At 35.5% G+C, this 19,275-nt stretch overlaps 1 protein-coding gene across 1 annotated transcript; it reads right to left on the reverse strand.

The window, feature by feature from the left end:
• Positions 1 to 8,421: 8,421 nt before the first annotated feature.
• On the reverse strand, positions 8,422 to 18,295 carry LOC142345678 (uncharacterized). Its single transcript, XM_075397904.1, has 3 exons — positions 17,810 to 18,295; positions 10,216 to 10,454; positions 8,422 to 9,212 (listed from the first exon to the last, which is right to left on the reverse strand). Exons 1-3 carry the CDS (start codon positions 18,099 to 18,101, stop codon positions 8,532 to 8,534), a joined length of 1,212 nt encoding a protein of 403 aa, XP_075254019.1. The 5' UTR covers positions 18,102 to 18,295; the 3' UTR covers positions 8,422 to 8,531.
• Between the last annotated feature and the right edge of the window lie 980 nt (positions 18,296 to 19,275).

Consider the following 19,275-nt stretch of genomic DNA (forward strand, 5'->3'; position numbering starts at 1 on the left):
CGTAAGAAATCTAGTTTGAAGCTAACTTAAAAAACCACCCTGCAAAATTTGAACTGGTCTCCCAGAGTAAAATTTTTTTGCGTTTGATGTCAACTTCTTGACGTAAGAACATAGTAGTTAAAAGAGTTTAAGGAAATACTTTGATTTGCTCGAAAATTAAGCTTTGCTGATTCCGCATTTTGTTTTTCTATTTTTGAGAGCTTATTTTGGAATTAGTTTTTAGCCAATTGAAATTGATCGATTTTATGGCTGCGGTTGTCTTTCATTTTTTCTGGCACTTCTCATTATGACACGTAAAGGAGAAAGTTGATTAACAGTTGATGGTGCCTTATGTATGTTAACTAAATAGCCCAGTTTCCATTGTCGAGAACAGCCAAAGTTTTTTCTTAAATCATTTCTGAAGCTTCAATATAGACTTTTATCATTTTTCTGTTTAATGAACCAAACGAAATTGGTGGAAATTTTCAACTCAAATCAAGTAGACAATTTTCTTGTTTTTTGCGAAAATCTCACAATATTCCAGACATCAAATTTTGTTGTCTAAAAAAGTGTCGATTCATGTTGGCACGCTAATTGGTTGAAAAATTAGTTGTTTTTGTAATTGCACTTGTTCAGATGTAATTATAGCGCGTTTGTTGAAGCGTATTTTGATAGTTTCCAGCTTCGGTCCGAGGGTGGCAATTTTCAGTTTACCCTTACTGACTGTGTTCAATTTCTTGGTTATTGCGTTTCTGCGATTTCGGCATATTTTTTTGCCAACTTCTTTGGATAACATTATGACTTTTTTGTTCCGATCGCACTTGTGGGGGAGGAACTATGTACTCAAATTGGTTTTTTTTTGTTCAGACAATTTTGGCTTATGGATATATTCATCGTAGAGAAATGTGAGTGGTGTCATTAAAAATCTGGTCCAGCGTAGAATTCAAAATTAAAAAGATTTTTTAGAATTTCGTTTCTTTTCGAAGAGTTATCGAGGATTGAAGTTTTGTGTGAACACGAGATATTTGGCATGATTTTTTTAACTTTGTGTAATTTTTCTTCAAACTAAGATAATTTCTAAAAAAATAGTATTTCAAAATTACATTTCATGCCACAAAGTGAACCAATTTTGTGTTTCTAGTAGACTAAATTGTCCTCCAACTGAAGCAAGCTACAGTAGATGGGAGCTCTGCTTAGGAGTTGGAATTGTTATGCAACTCAATTTAACTCAGACTGTAGATGACATCTAGAGCTTTGTAATGGGATTCCGCTCTTTTCGACGCTGTTATAGCAGTTTAAAAAGTTCTGGAAACTTTCAGACTCCAGAGAACATTTTTTTGCTGGGAGGTTATAATCGGCTGTTTTTGTTTCACCAAATGATTTGATTTCTTGTACTTTTCCTCTTTTCAGAATTTTGTCAATAAATAATTTTAATAGCTCTTTCAACTTCCCAATATGTTGTTTTTCCTTACTCACGACATGAAACTCCACTTGAAAGTCATTTAAAATCTTTCTCCAGAAAAATTCCACAAAGTTGCAGATTTCCTTCACACTGAGATGCTTTTGCTTTTATGTTCTATATTTTTTTCCAATACAAACACGCGTTATTAGAAGCAAACATTTTCGCGTAAGAAATCTAGTTTGAAGCTAACTTAAAAAACCACCCTGCAAAATTTGAACTGGTCTCTCAGAGTAAACCTTTTTTGCGTTTGATGTCAACTTCTTGACCTAAGAACATAGTAGTTAAAAGAGTTTAAGGAAACATTTTGATTTGCTCGGATATTAAGCTTTGCTTATTCCGCATTTTATTTTTCTATTTTTGAGAGCTTATTTTGGAATTAGTTTTTAGCCAATTGAAATTGATCGATTTTATGGCTGCGGTTGTCTTTCATTTTTTCTGGCACTTCTCATTATGACACGTAAAGGAGAAAGTTGATTAACAGTTGATGGTGCCTTATGTATGTTAACTAAATAGCCCAGTTTCCATTGTCGAGAACAGCCAAAGTTTTTTCTTAAATCATTTCTGAAGCTTCAATATAGACTTTTATCATTTTTCTGTTTATTGAACCAAACGAAATTGGTGGAAAATTTCAACTCAAATCAAGTAGACAATTTTCTTGTTTTTTGCGAAAATCTCACAATATTCCAGACATCAAATTTTGTTGTGTAAAAAAGTGTCGATTCATGTTGGCACGCTAATTGGTTGAAAAATTAGTTGTTTTTGTAATTGCGCTTGTTCAGATGTAATTATAGCGCGTTTGTTGAAGTGTATTTTGATAGTTTCCAGCTTCCATCCGAAGGTGGCAATTTTCAGTTTACCCTTACTGACTGTGTTCAATTTCTTGGTTATTGCGTTTCTGCGATTTCGGCATATTTTTTTGCCAACTTCTTTGGATAACATTATGACTTTTTTGTTCCGATCGCACTTGTGGGGGGAGGAACTATGTACTCAAATTGGCTTTTTTTTGTTCAGACAATTTTGACTGATCGATATATTCATCGTAGAGAAATGTGAGTGGTGTCATTAAGAAGCTGGTCCAGCGTAGAATTCAAAATTAAAAAGATTTTTTAGAATTTCGTTTCTTTTCGAAGAGTTATCGAGGATTGAAGTTTTGTGTGAACACGAGGTATTTGGCATGATTTTGTTCACTTTGTGTAATTTTTCTTCAAACTAAGATAATTTCTTTAAAAATAGTATTTCAAAATTACATTTCATGCCACAAAGTGAATCAATTTTGTGTTTCTAGTAGACTAAATTGTCCTCCAACTGAAGCAAGCTACAGTAGATGCGAGCTCTGCTTAGGAGTTGGAATTGTTATGCAACTCAATTTAACTCAGACTGTAGACGACATCTAGAGCTTTGTAATGGGATTCCGCTCTTTTCGACGCTGTTATAGCAGTTTAAAAAGTTCTGGAAACTTTCAGACTCCAGAGAACATTTTTTTTGCTGGGAGGTTATAATCGGCTGTTTTTGTTTCACCAAATGATTTGATTTTTTGTACTTTTTCTTCTTTTCAGAATTTTGTCAATAAATAATTTTTATAGCTCTTTCAACTTCCCAATATGTTGTTTTTCCTTACTCATGACTTGAAACTCCACTTGAGTCTTTTAAAATCTTTCTCCAGAAAAATTCCACAAAGTTGCAGATTTCCTTCACACTGAGATGCTTTTGCTTTTATGTTCTATATTTTTTTCCAAGCACAAACACTCGTTATTAGAAGCAAACCTTTTCGCGTAAGAAATCTAGTTTGAAGCTAACTTAAAAAACCATCCTGCAAAATTTGAACTGGTCTCCCAGAGTAAAACTTTTTTTGCGTTTGATGTCAACTTCTTAACGTAAGAACATAGTAGTTAAGAGTTTAAGGAAATCTTTTGATTTGCTCGAAAATTAAGCTTTGCTTATTCCGCATTTTATTTTTCTATTTTTGAGAGCTTATTTTGGAATTAGTTTTTAGCCAATTGAAATTGATCGATTTTTTGGCTGCGGTTGTCGTTCATTTTTTCTGGCACTTCTCATTATGACACGTAAAGGAGAAAGTTGATTAACATCTGATGGTGCCTTATGTATGTTAACTAAATAGCCCAGTTTCCATTGTCGAGAACAGCCAAAGTTTTTTCTTAAATCATTTCTGAAGCTTCAATATAGACTTTTATCATTTTTCTGTTTAATGAACCAAACGAAATTGGTGGAAATTTTCAACTCAAATCAAGTAGACAATTTTCTTGTTTTTTGCGAAAATCTCACAATATTCCAGACATCAAATTTTTTTTTCTAAAAAAGTGTCGATTCATGTTGGCACGCTAATTGGTTGAAAAATTAGTTGTTTTTGTAATTGCACTTGTTCAGATGTAATTATAGCGCGTTTGTTGAAGTGTATTTTGATAGTTTCCAGCTTCCGTCCGAAGGTGGCAATTTTCAGTTTACCCTTACTGACTGTGTTCAATTTCTTGGTTATTGCGTTTCTGTGATTTCGGCATATTTTTTACCATTTTCTTCGGATAACATTATGACTTTGTTGTTCCGATCGCACTTGTGGGGGGGAGGAACTATATACTCAAATGGCTTTTTTTTTGTTCAGACAATTTTGGCTGATCGATATGTTCATCGTAGAGAAATGTGAGTGGTATCATTAAAAATTTGGTCCAGCTTAGAATTCAAAATTAAAGATTTTTTAGAATTTCGTTTTTTTCGAAGACTTATTGAGGATTGAAGTTTTATGTGAACACGAGATATTTGGCATGATTTTTGTTCTTTTAGTTAAATTTAGTTTTTCTTCAATTTAAGATAATTTCTATAAAAATAGTATTTCAAAATTTTATTTCATGCCACAAAATGAACCAATTTTGTGTTTCTAATAGACTAAAGGCGGTAATGTGTTTCTAGTAGACTAAGGGCGATGAGAAAGACTAGTTCTGGTCTCATAGGGAAGATCACTATAAAAAAAATTGAATTCTTTTTGAGAGCGTTTTCTTTAGAAAACTTTTCATTTCTTCGTTTTTTCAAGTCACGTAGAGACCAGTCACTTTTCATATCGAGGTTCCGTTATTGACAAAGCTCATTTACAGTCAAATGATGCCCAATGAACAAAAAAATTTCGTTTTCAAGTAATTGCTCGTGTTTTTTTTGGCTTCGACTCGGAGTTTTCGTAATGTTCAATAAAATTTTGATTTTTTTGAGGATTTACTGATTTCGGTCCAATTTCATGACTAAAAGTGCAATATATTTCGTAATGAGCATTAAGTGAACATATCTAGTGCTTTGAGTGGACAGCTAATGGCTGTTAAGACTTTAAGAATAATTTTTCAAAATTTTTTTGAACATTAACCAATCATAAACTATTTTGAACTATAAGTCAGTGTAAGTGATGACCGGACATTTTTCGCTCCTACCTAAGCCAAATTTTATCTGGTTAGTGGTTTTATCTTGTAACTATTGGTTAAATGACTTCAATGATACAAGATTTCGAAAATAAAAAATTTATCGATATTTTTGTATTATTAGTTACTTTTGAACTTTTATCACATTATTTAAATATTGATAGCTCCCATTGGTTTAGGAAAGACAGATCATAGATAAAGTTTTTAGAGAAGAGCATATGATTTAAGTTGCTTCGACACTTTCTTCAGGCACTTTTCTACTGAATTTTTGGTTTTTGCCTGTTTTTGTTTAATTTTCATAGTCATGACTTATTGCGATGGCTTATTGATTACCACTGTATGACAAACATCCTTTTCCTCATATCGGGGCTCAACTGAGTGTATTTTTTCACTTCCGTTGAAAGCTATTGAATTAAATGGCTGTTAAGACTTTAAAAATAATTTTTCGAAAAGTATTTTTTTTGAACATTAACCAATCATAAACTATTTTGAACTATAAGTCAGTGTAAGTGATGACCGGACATTTTTCCTTCCTACTTAAGCCAAATTTTATCTGGTTAGTGGTTTTATCTTGTAACTATTGGTTAAATGACTTCAATGATACAAGATTTCGAAATTAAAAAGTTTATCGATATTTTCGTATTATTAGTTACTTTTGAACTTTTATCACATTATTCAATTATTGATAGCTCCCATTGGTTTAGAAAAGACAATCATAGATAAAGTTTTCAGAGAAGAGCATATGATTTAAGTTGCTTCGACACTTTCTTCAGGCACTTTTCTACTGAATTTTTGGTTTTTGCCTGTTTTTGTTTAATTTTCATAGTCATGACTTAATGCGATGGCTTATTGATTACCAATGAATGGCAAACATCCTTTTCCTCATATCGGGGCTCAACTGAGTGTATTTTTTCACTTCCGTTGAAAGCTATTGAATTAAATGGCTGTTAAGACTTCAAAATTAATTTTTCGAAAAGTTTTTTTTTGAACATTAATCAATCTTAATTATATTTTCGTGAAATGTTAGTCAGTCTCAGCATTGACAGGATCCCTTTCATTTCTACTGCAACACAAATTAAACTGGTTACAGGTTTTATCTTCTACCTATTAGTTTTAAGACTTCAATGCCACCATTTTAAAGACAAGAAATGTTTCCAAAAACATTTCTTGTCTTTATTTTAATTGTTCATATTAGTTGTTTCTTGCTTCATTTTGCTACATAAAAATTGCTAGTGCTGTTAAAAAATTATTTGACGTTGAAAAGTTTTTACTGAAAAGTTCATTTTTTAATGCCTTCGACACTTTTCCCTCAATTTTTTTCTTGAAATTGCTGTTTCTGTCTGTTTTTTTTTGTTATAATGCTGACCGGTCTCATAAGCTTGTAATTGAGGATTGAACGAATGGTGTTAACCGAAGTAGTCAGTTTAAAGCGAATAGTCTTAAGGTTTGTGATATACATTTTGAAGTTTTTTCAAACTTTTCCGTTTTTGTTTTTCTTTTCTCCAACTTGTAACTTATTTTCATCATTGTGAGGTCCCTTCAATTTCTTGTAATTCACTGAATAACGTATCTACTGATATTATTTGTCGCTGACGTTATATTTGTTGGACAATATTTTGTTAACGTTTTTTGAGTAGTCAGTTTTTGTTTCTTTTTCTCTTCTTTCAGCACAATCGCGTAATAACAGATCCCAATGGTTTTCATATGTGGCCCAAGTGAACTTAATTGATCTTTCAGTGTAATTTCTTTAGCGGAATTAGTAGAAATAACAATTTAAATAAATTTGCATAATAATCAGATAATAGCTAATGATTGTAATGGTATCAATAATTTGTGTTTTCGCAAATCGTTTGTAATTTTTAGTTTTTGTTCACCTTTAGTCCGTTTCTATGGCTTAATCTTACCAAAGACAGGTTCTTTTGGTTCATTATTGACTTTTTTGTATTTTGCCAAGGATTATTTTGTTAAAAGCTAATGATTTTTAAGACTTCTGAAATTTCTTGATTTAAAAGATGTTGATAACTTTTTCAATTTCGTCTCATTATTCGTTCTCTTTGTCCACCTGCTCCCCAGTCTCATTAAGAAAAATTTTCATCTGCTGTATAGTCAGTAAATTTAAACTTGTGTAGTTAAGGTTTTATCTGACTGCTTTTTGACGTTGTTACTAGGTGCTTTTAAATTTAGATATGCAGTTTTTGCCGTGAAATTTTCGTTTTTGCTAATTTTGTTTTTTCTTGTTGTCTCTCGACCCAGATCTCGTTGGCGATGTAATGAGGTATAGCATTATGTAATTCAATTAATAGTTAGGTTGTGTAACGATTGTTTTCAACTCAAACATCTATTTTTGTTATCTCTTCATTTGGTTGACAATTAAGTCAAAAATGTTGATGAGCTCGGGTCGGAATATCATGTGCGTACGCACATTAACGAGCCTCCTTGTTTAATTTCTATGTTCAGTATCGTTTTTTGTTTTAAAGCTTCTCTTTGTCTGATACTGATAAATATGTTGCGGAGAACTACATTGACTGAATCACTGAAAGTTGAAGTTGCGAAAAAAATCTGTGCGTAAAAAGATAACTTCTGTTTTTTCCTTTTATCTGATCGAGAATTTTTGATAACTTTCCTCGCTCCTCACTGTTTCTCTGGCTAAGTGAATGATTTACAATAATGTCACTATAAAAAAATATGATTTTATATAATTATTTCATCAGTATTTACCATTTGCAATTATAGCGACATAAATAACTGGAAATAGAATTTTCGCCATTTTTTTTAAAAAAAAAACGGACGATTTTTCGGTGAAACACCTAGTTCATGTTCGAAGTAATTGTTCTTGATATTTTAAATCGAGCGTACATATGCTGAACCGTAATAATTGTCGCGGTTTTAATGCAACGGAGCATTTTAACCATTTGATTGCAACTGTTACTACGCAATGTTTCTATAAATCTAGAGCATCACCAGAAAACCACCAATAATATTTCTATGTAATGGAAACAGTTCTATAGCAGTTGTATTTACTGAGACATTCAAAATATGTCTCAAGAAAAGTTCTCAAAAAATTTTCGCACTAATGTTTTGTCTGCGAAAATGTGAGTTATGACGTAACCTCCGTTGGCATATTTTAGGGAAAAAGATTGTTGGGTGCCATTTTTTGAGATTCAACGTCCTGAAATTTACAGTTTTATTTCCGTTTCTCTGAATTCGTTCTATCCATTGTTGAAAATTTCCTTGCTTTTGGTGGAACTTTTGTATTCTCATGTTTCGATCTGCAATCGTTATTGAGTCAGGGGGTTTTAGCTTGTCTTTTTTTACAGTAATGTGGCAGAAAGGAGGGCTGTTTTCCGTTCTTAAAGTGAAGCAAAAGCATGAGTGCTATAGTTAGTCCCATAAAGCTGCAACGCTATCGAACTTTTGAAAGACCAAAATTCAGATTTAAAAGGCTCACGAGATTAGCACTTCGTTGATCATTCGCATTTCGGGAGGCTTTCGAATGTTCGTTTAGGTTGCAACTTTCTGGGAGTATATCTAATTTGTGGTTTTTAAATATCTAAAAAGGCAATATTATTCCGAAGAAATGCAGTTTTATAAAAACTAGAAAATAATCATAAAAAATAATTCCATAAACTTCCATAATCTAGGTGAAAATTTTTACAAGGTTATACAATTTTTGGTTATATTATTCCATTTTTGAATTCTGTTATTCCGGTGAGTTGGTCCAAATCATCCAGAACTGGGTCCTTTGTTGTCAATTGGTTCTCAGAGAAGCCTGAATTGCTTTTGACTTGCGCAGTTGATGCTCGTTTATAATCTTCCGAGTCATTACCATTTATGGTATAGGTAGTGGGCATTTGCTGTCGTTGGAGAAGCGAAGCCAATGGCGCAGACTTCAGAGCTCGGATTCGTAAATTCCTAGGAATCGGGGGGTCATCAAGGCTGTCACCCAAATCGGCTCTACCAGCTGTTCTGGAACATCGCGAACTTGGAACCCGCGATTGCGTTCCAATTTTTTCTCCGGTCACTGTTGAGTACGCTCGTTTCATTTCGAGTTCTGACGTCATAGGATAAGGTGACCAATGAAATATTCGCTGCATTTGATGCGTTGATTCGTTAGATTTTGAAGTTAGAAAAGCTGCTGATGACGTTTTGGGTCTAGGGCGAGATCGCCGACGTCGCCAGGAGTCGTCTGAGTACCTGATCTTAGCTTTGGGGATCTCTCGATTCATGGGAGGTTGCATGATGTTCAAGAGTGCCTGAGAATCTGTTGCGATGTCGTTGTGGTAGCCCGTATTGACGCCTATAGAAACTTGTTCTACAGAATTTTCAAGCGGAGTTGTCTGCAATTTCTTGGGAACCTGAAGTATCATTCATCAATACTAGCAACCCGGAGCATTTCCGTCGTATTGTACATAAAAGTTTGAGTTAGTTCTGGACTTGATCATTTTGTTCAACTTTGGAAGAGATCTCAGCAGGAAGAGGTCTCAGACAGATTTTTTGGACCACACAAAAAGTGAAAAAAGCTGCAATCATGTAATTTAAAAGCAAAACTTAAAATTTGAACGGCTCTAGTAACGATAGTTTTTTTGTTCTAATGAAAGTAAATGTGAAATGATTACTAGTTATGAGAAAAGAAATTGTTCAGCTGGTTTTCCTCACTTTTTTTGCATGAATCAGTTTCTCTGTAAAATATTTCTCAATTTTTGTGCATACATTCCTCAAAAAGTTGCACATAGCCACAAATAGTGGTGAAAGCTGCAATCTTTTTTATTAAAAATTTACTTAAGATTCGAAGGGCTCTATTAAGGTTAATTTTCTTTTGTTCCTAATGAAAGTAAATGTGATGGGATTACTGGTTATGATACAAGTAAACGGAAATTGTTTAACCGGTTTCCCACTCTTCGTTTGCATGACTCAGTTTAACTCCAAAATATGCAGACAATTTAGCATTTCTCTCCCTGAATTTTTATGCATAATTTCCATATTAACGGTTATCGCTTCTTCCAAGAACCTCTCAATTTTGTATAAGTTATTTTTGAAACAATTTTTTCGGTTTCTAAAAATGAAACATTTTTGACACCTGGAAAATATACAATGTATTTTGAATTGTGTGTTCTGATGAGTGAAGAGTTCATTGCACATATACTTTCATATTTCTTCATTGCACATTTAGTGACCATTTCCGGATCCATGTCTTTAATCCTATTGAGAAACCAGACCTATCATTTCGAAGTAAAGGGTATAGCCCCCCGATTACCTTAAATTTATCTTAATTGGAGTGTCGCCTATAGTTGAGGTTTTAAAGGAAAGGTCCGATCAAGATTCAAGATCTTGCGGGATTATTAATGGAGAAAAAAATACCTGTTCAATATATGACGAAGGCCCACCAGTAACTGGGCGAACTGAGTCAGTGGGCAGCATTCCTTTCTTTCGCAAAGAAACTTCATATGCGGATGGGTGTTTGGTGGAACTTGAATGTGGCCCGGATGATGTATTGTTGCTACTGGCACTTTTTCCCAAATTGTGAAGTCCGGCGCCTTGTGAAAACATGGAGGCCTGATTCCAGCGCAGGTTGGAATTGCGTGCCCTGTGCCAGTTGCCTATCAACGAGAAAAGAAATTTGAGAAGGTGTTAAGAATTTCATAATAACAAAGTTAAAATGATGAGGGGAACATTTTGATCTGACTGAGGTTTCAATCTCTCAATCTGTTTTTTTTCCAAACTGTTGTATATAGTGACTTTACGTAGGGTGTAAGTTTGGGTACGCAGCCTTGGGTAACCTTTTAATTAACGTGAGCACAATTTGTTGTTTAAGAATCAAGTTAGTGGCACCTTTCTTATAAAGTTTGAAAGAATTTTTTTGTTTTTCGATGTCTTCGTAAAGAAACTATCAAGAATGGCATCAGCAATTCTGGTATCTGCAAGCTTGGTGGTTTTGTTACTTTTGTAATGTGTTTTGTAATTTTAAATAATTTTGTAATTTTAAATGTGTTTGCATGTTTATGGCTTATACCTAGAGGCTGCCCTCGGGTAAAAAGTTTCACAAAGATGTAAGAAATGCGCTGAAATGCACCTAATTTTCGAAAATTTCAGTGCAAAATTTTGCCTGCTAATGCGCTGAAATGCACGGAAGCTTGGTAAGAAACTTTTAGTGAACTTCATCTTATTTGATGAGTAATCTCGTATTTTTAATTAATCTAAGCGCATTTAAATAACGCGCAATACGGCGCTCATATATTGGCCCGGGCTGCAGCAAAATTAGTTCTTGAATTAATTTGACAAAAAAAAATCGTTAAATGCTAAAGCACATTTAGCTATTATTCCAGAGATACAAATGTATTATACACTAGATTTGAACTTCCTGTTGCAATCATTGTGATCCGTCGTCATGTCATGACAGCCTGAATTTGGTAACTAATGATCCCTGAAGAAAACCAATGTATGAAAACCATTGTCTGAAGAAAACCAATGGGTTGAAGTCTAAAGGGTCACATGAAAAATGGGTGAGGCAAAAAGTCGCATAAAAGACCACAGGATTATTTATAATTGCTAGAAACATCGTTTGGGAGCGATTAATATCAGCTGTCACGTGCAAAAAGGAAAATAAGTATTTTCCAAAATTTTATCACCAACTCAGTGGGCTATCACCCTTTGTGTGGGTTCTACTTATTTAAACAGTGGAAATTCTGCAGGTTTAGCACACACTTTGTCTTGATGCAGATGATGCACCGGGGCTGATCAATTTTTGCAAGAGTTTATAAGACAAGGGGTGACTAAGTTCAATCTGAATTGTTTCTGATCACAACCACGGCACTATTTAGAATCATCATTCCTTGAATTTCTGTGAGTTAGAAAAAAATTAAGAAGCAACTTCCGCACAAAATCTGAATGAGATGGAAGAAACATTATGTACAGTGTTGATACTCAAAAACTATTGTTGTTGTTGATAATTGGGTCCTATATTTGCTATAATAAGCAAAAAATTTTGTCGTTTTGACAATACTATGTTGAGAATAAAAAGCTCAGTTTGATGTCTTCGATTTATTAGAAAAATCCAGTTCTAAGTTCAAGGTCAAATTTGAGTGAATAAATAAATCTGCAAAAATTATTACCTAAATGTTTCGCTGTGAACAAATTGTTTTTTTTAAACAAAAATTGTAGAAAATTATTTTTATATTATACTTAAGCACTCATGTTCAACAACAAATAGTCCAAGTCAGCAAAAACTCTTGCCTGGTTGGTCGTAGAAAACTGGTTAAACAGCAATGTATTTAAGCTGAGTTCAGGTGTTAACGAAAATGATATTAGGTTATCAAAAACATTAATGTTTTTCAAATCGAGACCCCATAGTGATTTAGCGTTTTTTTTTTTGGTTTGAGTTTTAATGCAATTAAAATTACATGATCACTATGTAATCTCACCAAAAATTCTGACTTGACATTTGATTCAGTACCATTACGCTTCAAAATTTCTCTAGGAAAATTTGCTTCGTTTTTTCGCAATTAACTCTTGTTCTTCGTTTTTTCGCAATTTGCGCAATTGAATCTGATCAGGAGCAAATCAGAGCAAAAGTGGTCAGTGTGATGGTTTCCAAGAAACATCAAGAAACTTAGAAGTTTTCTTTATTAAAGTTTCAAAGAACGAAAGAAGAACTTACCTTACGAACTTTATTGCTGTGTCGATAAGTAATGGCTACAAAACTAAACTCAATTCTAATTTTGTTTTGGCGCTATCATTATCTTATTGACCTATCAATCATATGTCAGAAGTAAATTCTCCCACCAACAGAAACCTGATTTTAACATCCACCGACCTCCAACTAATGAACTCGATTGTACCCAAGCCATATATGATTCTCATGAAATGTTGATGAAAATAGAAAATCACCTCCGGGATTCGGAGTTAAGATCTATTCACATGCCAATCATGTAAAATATTTTTAGCTAATTTAAATTTTCTCTGTATATTTTCGCATAGATAACCACTATAAATACAAGCTAGTTTTTGTATATTTTCAGTTCAAAATTTAATTTAAAATTCAACTTATTGAATTCTTTGACCCGTGTTATCGACCACGACAATGGTGTCCAGACCAGCTACAGACAGACAAATTTTGGATCTACAGAATGCAGAATCAGCGACTGCTTGGATTATGTCTTTTGTGGCGAAATGTCGCGCAGAGAAGAAAGAGGACAAGGTCAACACCGATGGTACTGTACAGGACCTACAGGTAACCAATCTCTTTCTTAGTATGTGCAGACAAGATGCAATTATTAAACTTAGGAGCTTAATGAGTCCTAGGAATTTGATAGACACTCCGTATAAAGACATCAGATTGGCGATTCAAAATTATATTTCTAAAGAGAGAGTAGTAACGGCAGAACGGGCTAAATTTCTGTCCGTAATCCAAGGTGTAGGGGAGTCAGACGACGACTTCCTAGCACGTCTTAGAGAAGAAACACGCTATTGTGACTTCGAAAAATTGAAAACAGCGGGCAACCCCGAAGAGGAGTTGGTAAAAATAAAGTTTATCTCAGGTTTGAGGGACCCTGAAGCAAAACTTAGACTACTAGACGGCATTAAAGCAAAACCAGCAATGTCGGTTACTTAAATGACCGAGAGTTTACAGTTCAGAAGTCAAGCAATGGCTTTTGCAAGTTCTTCATCAGGTAATAAGCCCTTTACGGTGAAAGAAGAAGTTGGGTTCAACTTCAAAAAGACTTTTCGAAAACCAAATGAAAAAATTACGGCTAATAAAAGCAACAACATGTGCACTAGGTGTGGAGGTAAGCCACACTCTAGTTGACTTTATCCAGCGCTAAGTAAGAAATGCAACACCTGTGAAAAGGTGGGACACTTCTCAAAAATGTGTAGAAGCAAACCCCAACCAAATTCAGGTAAGTACAATAAACAGAATAACTTTTGCGAAGAAGAAAATGTTTCTTCAGAGCAAGCATCTCCAGCATAGGAGATGGGAATGTTTTAAACTAAAGAACAAATCTTTAGCATGTCTGTGACATGGGAATATATCTCAATAAATAACTGCAAAGTAAAAATGCAAGTAGACACAGGTGCAGATAGCACAGTGATATCATCAAAAATATGGACTGAGCTTGGTAAACCTCAGTTGGATGGTAAGATAAGACATCTTGAAGCTTATGATGGTCATCAATTAACGCTTCTGGGATCACTTACTTGTGACGTTGAGTGGAACGGAAGCAGGCTCACTCAAAAAGAACTTGCAGTTGTGCAGTCTGATAAAGAATTTGGACTACTTGGTAGAGACCTTCTACCCAAGCACGGCGTGAACAACATCACAGCCGAGCACCTACCTGCTGTGAAGGGTTACAAAGCTCATGTGAAGTTGATACCAGGAACACAGCCAATGTTCTGCAAAGCCAGAAAAATACCTCTACCTCTTCAAGACAAGGTCACAGAGAAGCTGGAACAAATGGTCAGACAAGGCATCCTTGAACCGGTACAGCCAGGAGGAGTCACTAATGCATCTCCAGTGGTGTGGCAGAGAAAGAAGAGTGGAGAACTGAGACTTTGCGTGGATTTGAAAGTGCACATCAATGGCAAGGTCATGGATGAGGGCTACCCAATACCGGACATGGAGACGATCTTCCACAGCCTACAAGAGGCCTTATTCTTTGGCAAAATTGACCTCTCAGATGCCTACTGTCAAATTGAACATGCCGAAGAGGCAAAAGATTTATGCACAATCAACACATCTCAGGGACTGTTCAAGATGTGCCGACTACCTCAGGGATTGAAAAACTCTTCTTCAATCTTCCAGAATTGCATAGAATCAACACTCAAAGGAATCAAAGGTGTTGTGATCTTTCAATACGACGTGTTGGTGTATGGAACTACCAAGGAGCAGTTCGACAAGAGAATGCTTGCAGTCAAGAGTCGACTACGTGAGAAAAATTTTACTATTAATGAGAAAAAATCTAACTAAAAACCAGTCGATAGCGTTAGTTTTTTGGGATACTCCATTTCAAAGGAGGGAATAGCACCAGATCCCAAACATGTTGAAAAAATAAATAATGCAAAAGCACCAACTAACAACAAACAACTCGAATCGTTTGTTGGGCTAGCTAATTTTTACGGAAGAATGATTCCTGATTTTGCAACAAAAATGTTACCCTTAAAAAACATGAGAAATAGCGATTTCTCATGGGGCAAAATGCTACAAAAAGCCTTTGAAGACATAAAAAATGAATTATGTGCTAACCCACTAGTACAGCAATATAGTCTACAAAAAGAAGCAACAGTTACTACTGACGCCTCTGAAGCCATTGGCGGGGTTCTTTCGCAAAAAGGACATCCAGTCATATATGTATCAAGAAAATTGACTCCAGCGGAGCAAAACTACTCGAACATAGAGCGGGAAGCACTGGCAATTGTCTTTGTGGTCACAAGATTGAAGCAATTCCTTCTTGGAAGACGATTTACCCTACAGACTGACAACAAACCACTCAAATATCTCTTTGCACCAGACGAGGAGATCCCGAAGACAGCATCAGCGAGAATCACAAGATGGGCAATAGCTCTAATGGGTTTCGACTATGAGTTGAAGTACACACCAGGGGAGCAGATAACCCATGCAGATGCTTTAGGCAGAATGGATTTTGACGAAGACAAATCCGACAGCGATCGAGTGTGCTTCGCAATCAATAACATCTACTTCGCTCAGAGTGATTTGGTGACCCAAGCAGAAATCAAAACTGAACTTGGAACAAACAGACTCTTCCAGGACATAATGAAACGAATCAAAAGCGGCAATTGGAAACAATGTTCAGAAGCTGAAAAAGGATTCGAACAACAGAAAGATGCACTTACTTTATATAATGGAATCATCTTCAGAGGTGTTGTTCCTTTCATTCCAGCCAAACTACGACACTTGGTTTTGCCAAAAGCGCATGAGACACATCCCGGAAAGAATGCAACTGAGGCATTAGTCAGAATGATAGCATGGTGGCCTGGCATTACCCAAGACGTTCAACACTTTGTTAGTAAATGTAAGAATTGTCAATTGAACAGGCCTAGCCTGGGAAAAACGGTCTCTACGTGGCCGGAAGCCGACGTTTGGGAACGGCTCCACATGGACTGGGGTTATGTTAAGGACCAAGGCAATATCTTAGTAATTGTTGACGCGGGTTCTGGTTGGATAGAAGCCTTCCCCTCGGGAATTAGAACATCAGAAACAGTTAAAATATATCTTAGTCAAATCTTTGCAAGGTTCGGAATACCAAAAACTTTAGTTTCTGATAATGGTCCTGAATTTGTAAGTGGTGACCTTAAACAGTGGTGTGAATCACTGGCAATTGAGAAAATGGAATCACCCGTCTATCATCCAAGAGCTAATGGACTAGCTGAAAGAGCAGTTCAGACAGTGAAGCGGGCACTTCAAGCGTGGAGTCCAAACCTTAATGTGTCATTTGGAGCATTCCTGCAAAGGGCACTGATGACACATCGCAACACTTCAAAGACGAGGAGCAAAACTCCAGTTGAACTCTTGTTGGGACGCAGAGTGAGACTACCAGCAATAGCAGATTTCGACTTGTGCGAACCCATTCTATTCAAGGCCAACGAAAACACAAAGACAGTTCCTGCTACCTTCATCATCAGGAAGGGCTCGAACACATCTTTCATACAGCCCGAAAACTCAGCACGGACTATTCTAGTGAGCGACAACCAAATTGCGAGACTAGACGAGGACAATGTGAAAATTGAACCAACAGTGGAGGAGACCATATCTCAATCAAAACAACAACTTCAGAGTACAGATGTGGGACCTTCATTCCAAGATGAAGCTTCTGCAGCCACATCATCTGCAGAGCACCAACAACCCGAAACCTCGAAACCTCAGAGCCTCCACGAACATCAACAAGAAACAGAAAACAACCCGACAGATTTGGAGAACCTATACCCACAAATTTGCTTAAAAAAGGAGGAAGGATGTGATGGTTTCCAAGAAACATCAAGAAACTTAGAATTTTTCTTTATTAAAGTTTCAAAGAACGAAAGAAGAACTTACCTGACAAACTTTATTGCTGTGTCGATAAGTAATGGCTACAAAACTAAACTCAATTCTAATTTTGTTTTGGCGCTATCCTTATCTTATTGACCTATCAATCATATGTCAGAAGTAAATTCTCCCACCAACAGAAACCTGATTTTAACATCCACCGACCTCCAACTAATGAACTCGATTGTACCCAAGCCATATATGATTCTCATGAAATGTTGATGAAAATAGAAAATCACCTCCGGGATTCGGAGTTAAGATCTATTCACATGCCAATCATGTAAAATATTTTTAGCTAATCTAAATTTTCTCTGTATATTTTCGCATAGATAACCACTATAAATACAAGCTAGTTTTTGTATATTTTCAGTTCAAAATTTAATTTAAAATTCAACTTATTGAATTCTTTGACCCGTGTTATCGACCACGACAGTCAGTTAGATCACCTAGGAAAAGGTACGGGAGAGGAGGTTGGTTTTAGCGCACGAAAGTGTGAGCCGAAATTGCCGCGGACTCAAACGCATAAAAGTCTGGGAAATGGTGTAGCTGTTGTTTGATTACAGGTAGTTTGGATCTCCCGAAAATGTAATCAGTGGCAATTTCCAACGAAAAACTCTGGACTATAAATTGGGTTGAATCTGATCAGAGGTCATTATGGTCTGCGACCTCAATTTAGTTGTTAAGAAGTTTCAGAAACTAAAAAAACCTAATCGATAAACAAATTCATAAAACTTCCTCACATTAGTAATTGTGGTTCTACTCGAATTAGTTCTAGTTCTAATTGAAATAATCACTATTTACTATTCAGCGGCAGAATTACTAAACTATTGCTACCATGGCCCGGTATTATCTGTGTAATAGAGATTCAACCATCAAAAAAGAACGAAGTTAAATGATGAGAGGAAAAATTGTTCATACCTTTTTCGACAACTGAATTGATTCTGGGATCAAAGCTGTGTTTGCCAGTTACATTTCTGGACCGGCCTTTGAAGTTTAATATTTCGGACGGAAGTTCCACCATTCCACGTTTTGTAAATCCCCATTCCGTTTTAGACCTCTCGATCAATTCCACTTTTCGATTAAAACCAGGGTTCGATTTATGCTTTGAGTGCAAATCGTACTTTTCAAACGGAGGGTTTTGATTTTTCGAGGGTTCCAAAAAATGTACGTGAGGAATATTGACGCTATGTACAAAATCTGTCGTGGTCATAATTTGTCATTTGTAGTTTTATTAATTTTAACAATTTTCGACGTGCTTGAACATTGTAAAACGCGATTTTCTAAGCCAAATTATGAACATATCAATGATAAAAGTTTGATAAAACGCAAATTTTAAACAGCCATTTAGGCCAGCGTTTTACGTTTCAGTGCAACGTTTTACAATGGCTTTTACTCTGCTCTTAAACATTGTTTAGCTTGGCCTTAGAATAGCTCATAAAAAACAGACATTGATTGATTAAATATTAATAAAATTTGAACAAAGAATAAAATAAACATCTTAATTGGCATAGGTTACTAAGTAAATATTTTACATTGTAAAAACGGAACCTTTTTCCTTTTTCCAACAATTCGGAAATAAACATAAACGTAAACATTTGGCCAATATGGTGTTTGTATAACTAGATGAACATATGTTTTGATAACGCACTTGAAAAGGTCATATAGCTTTTGTTTGCTAATTTTTTAATTGGTTGGTTAACACAATACATCGATAATATTGATTATCTGCAGAATCAGTCTATTAAAATAAGAACAAAAGAGTCTAAAAATTGGCAATGTTATATCTGATGACTTGAACAGCAGTTTCATTTTCTTGCTCTTGAAAACTTTGACTAGCATAATTATTAGAACAGCCAAAACTGAAGCTGAAGGGTGAAAGATGACTGGCTGGATTCTTGTCCAATCAGATTGAAGAACTGTTTCTCAGAATGCTCTGCTTGCCACGAAGTATTTAACAAAATTGTTTATGAGTTGTTTATGAAAGCATGGAGCTCCTGAAATGTGAAAAACAGGCAAAATAAACCCCAGGATCTGCGAGAGGTATTGACCAGACGAACTTGAGTCGCGGTCAGGGGGGGGGGGGGGGGTCTAGAGTGAGAAGACCAAAAAGTAAGTGGGTAATCACCAGAACAAACAGACTTCGGCCATCCTTGCAAAACCAAACAGACTTTAGTCACTGTTGGCCAGACTGCGCAGACTTATCCAGACCAGTGGCTAGACTCTTATCCAGGCCAATTGCTCGGTGTTGGCTAGAACGAACTGATCAATGTTTGGCATTGGCCAGACTGAAGGCGACCAAATTTTTTTTCCGGAGAACCGATTTGGGGCGCACCGCTCCTGTTAGAGACCCAAGTTGGTCTGGTCAATAACTATCTAGCTTAGAA

This window comes from Convolutriloba macropyga, chromosome 1, assembly GCF_964194025.1.
Source record: "Convolutriloba macropyga chromosome 1, txConMacr16.3, whole genome shotgun sequence".
Classification (NCBI taxonomy): domain Eukaryota; kingdom Metazoa; phylum Xenacoelomorpha; order Acoela; family Convolutidae; genus Convolutriloba; species Convolutriloba macropyga.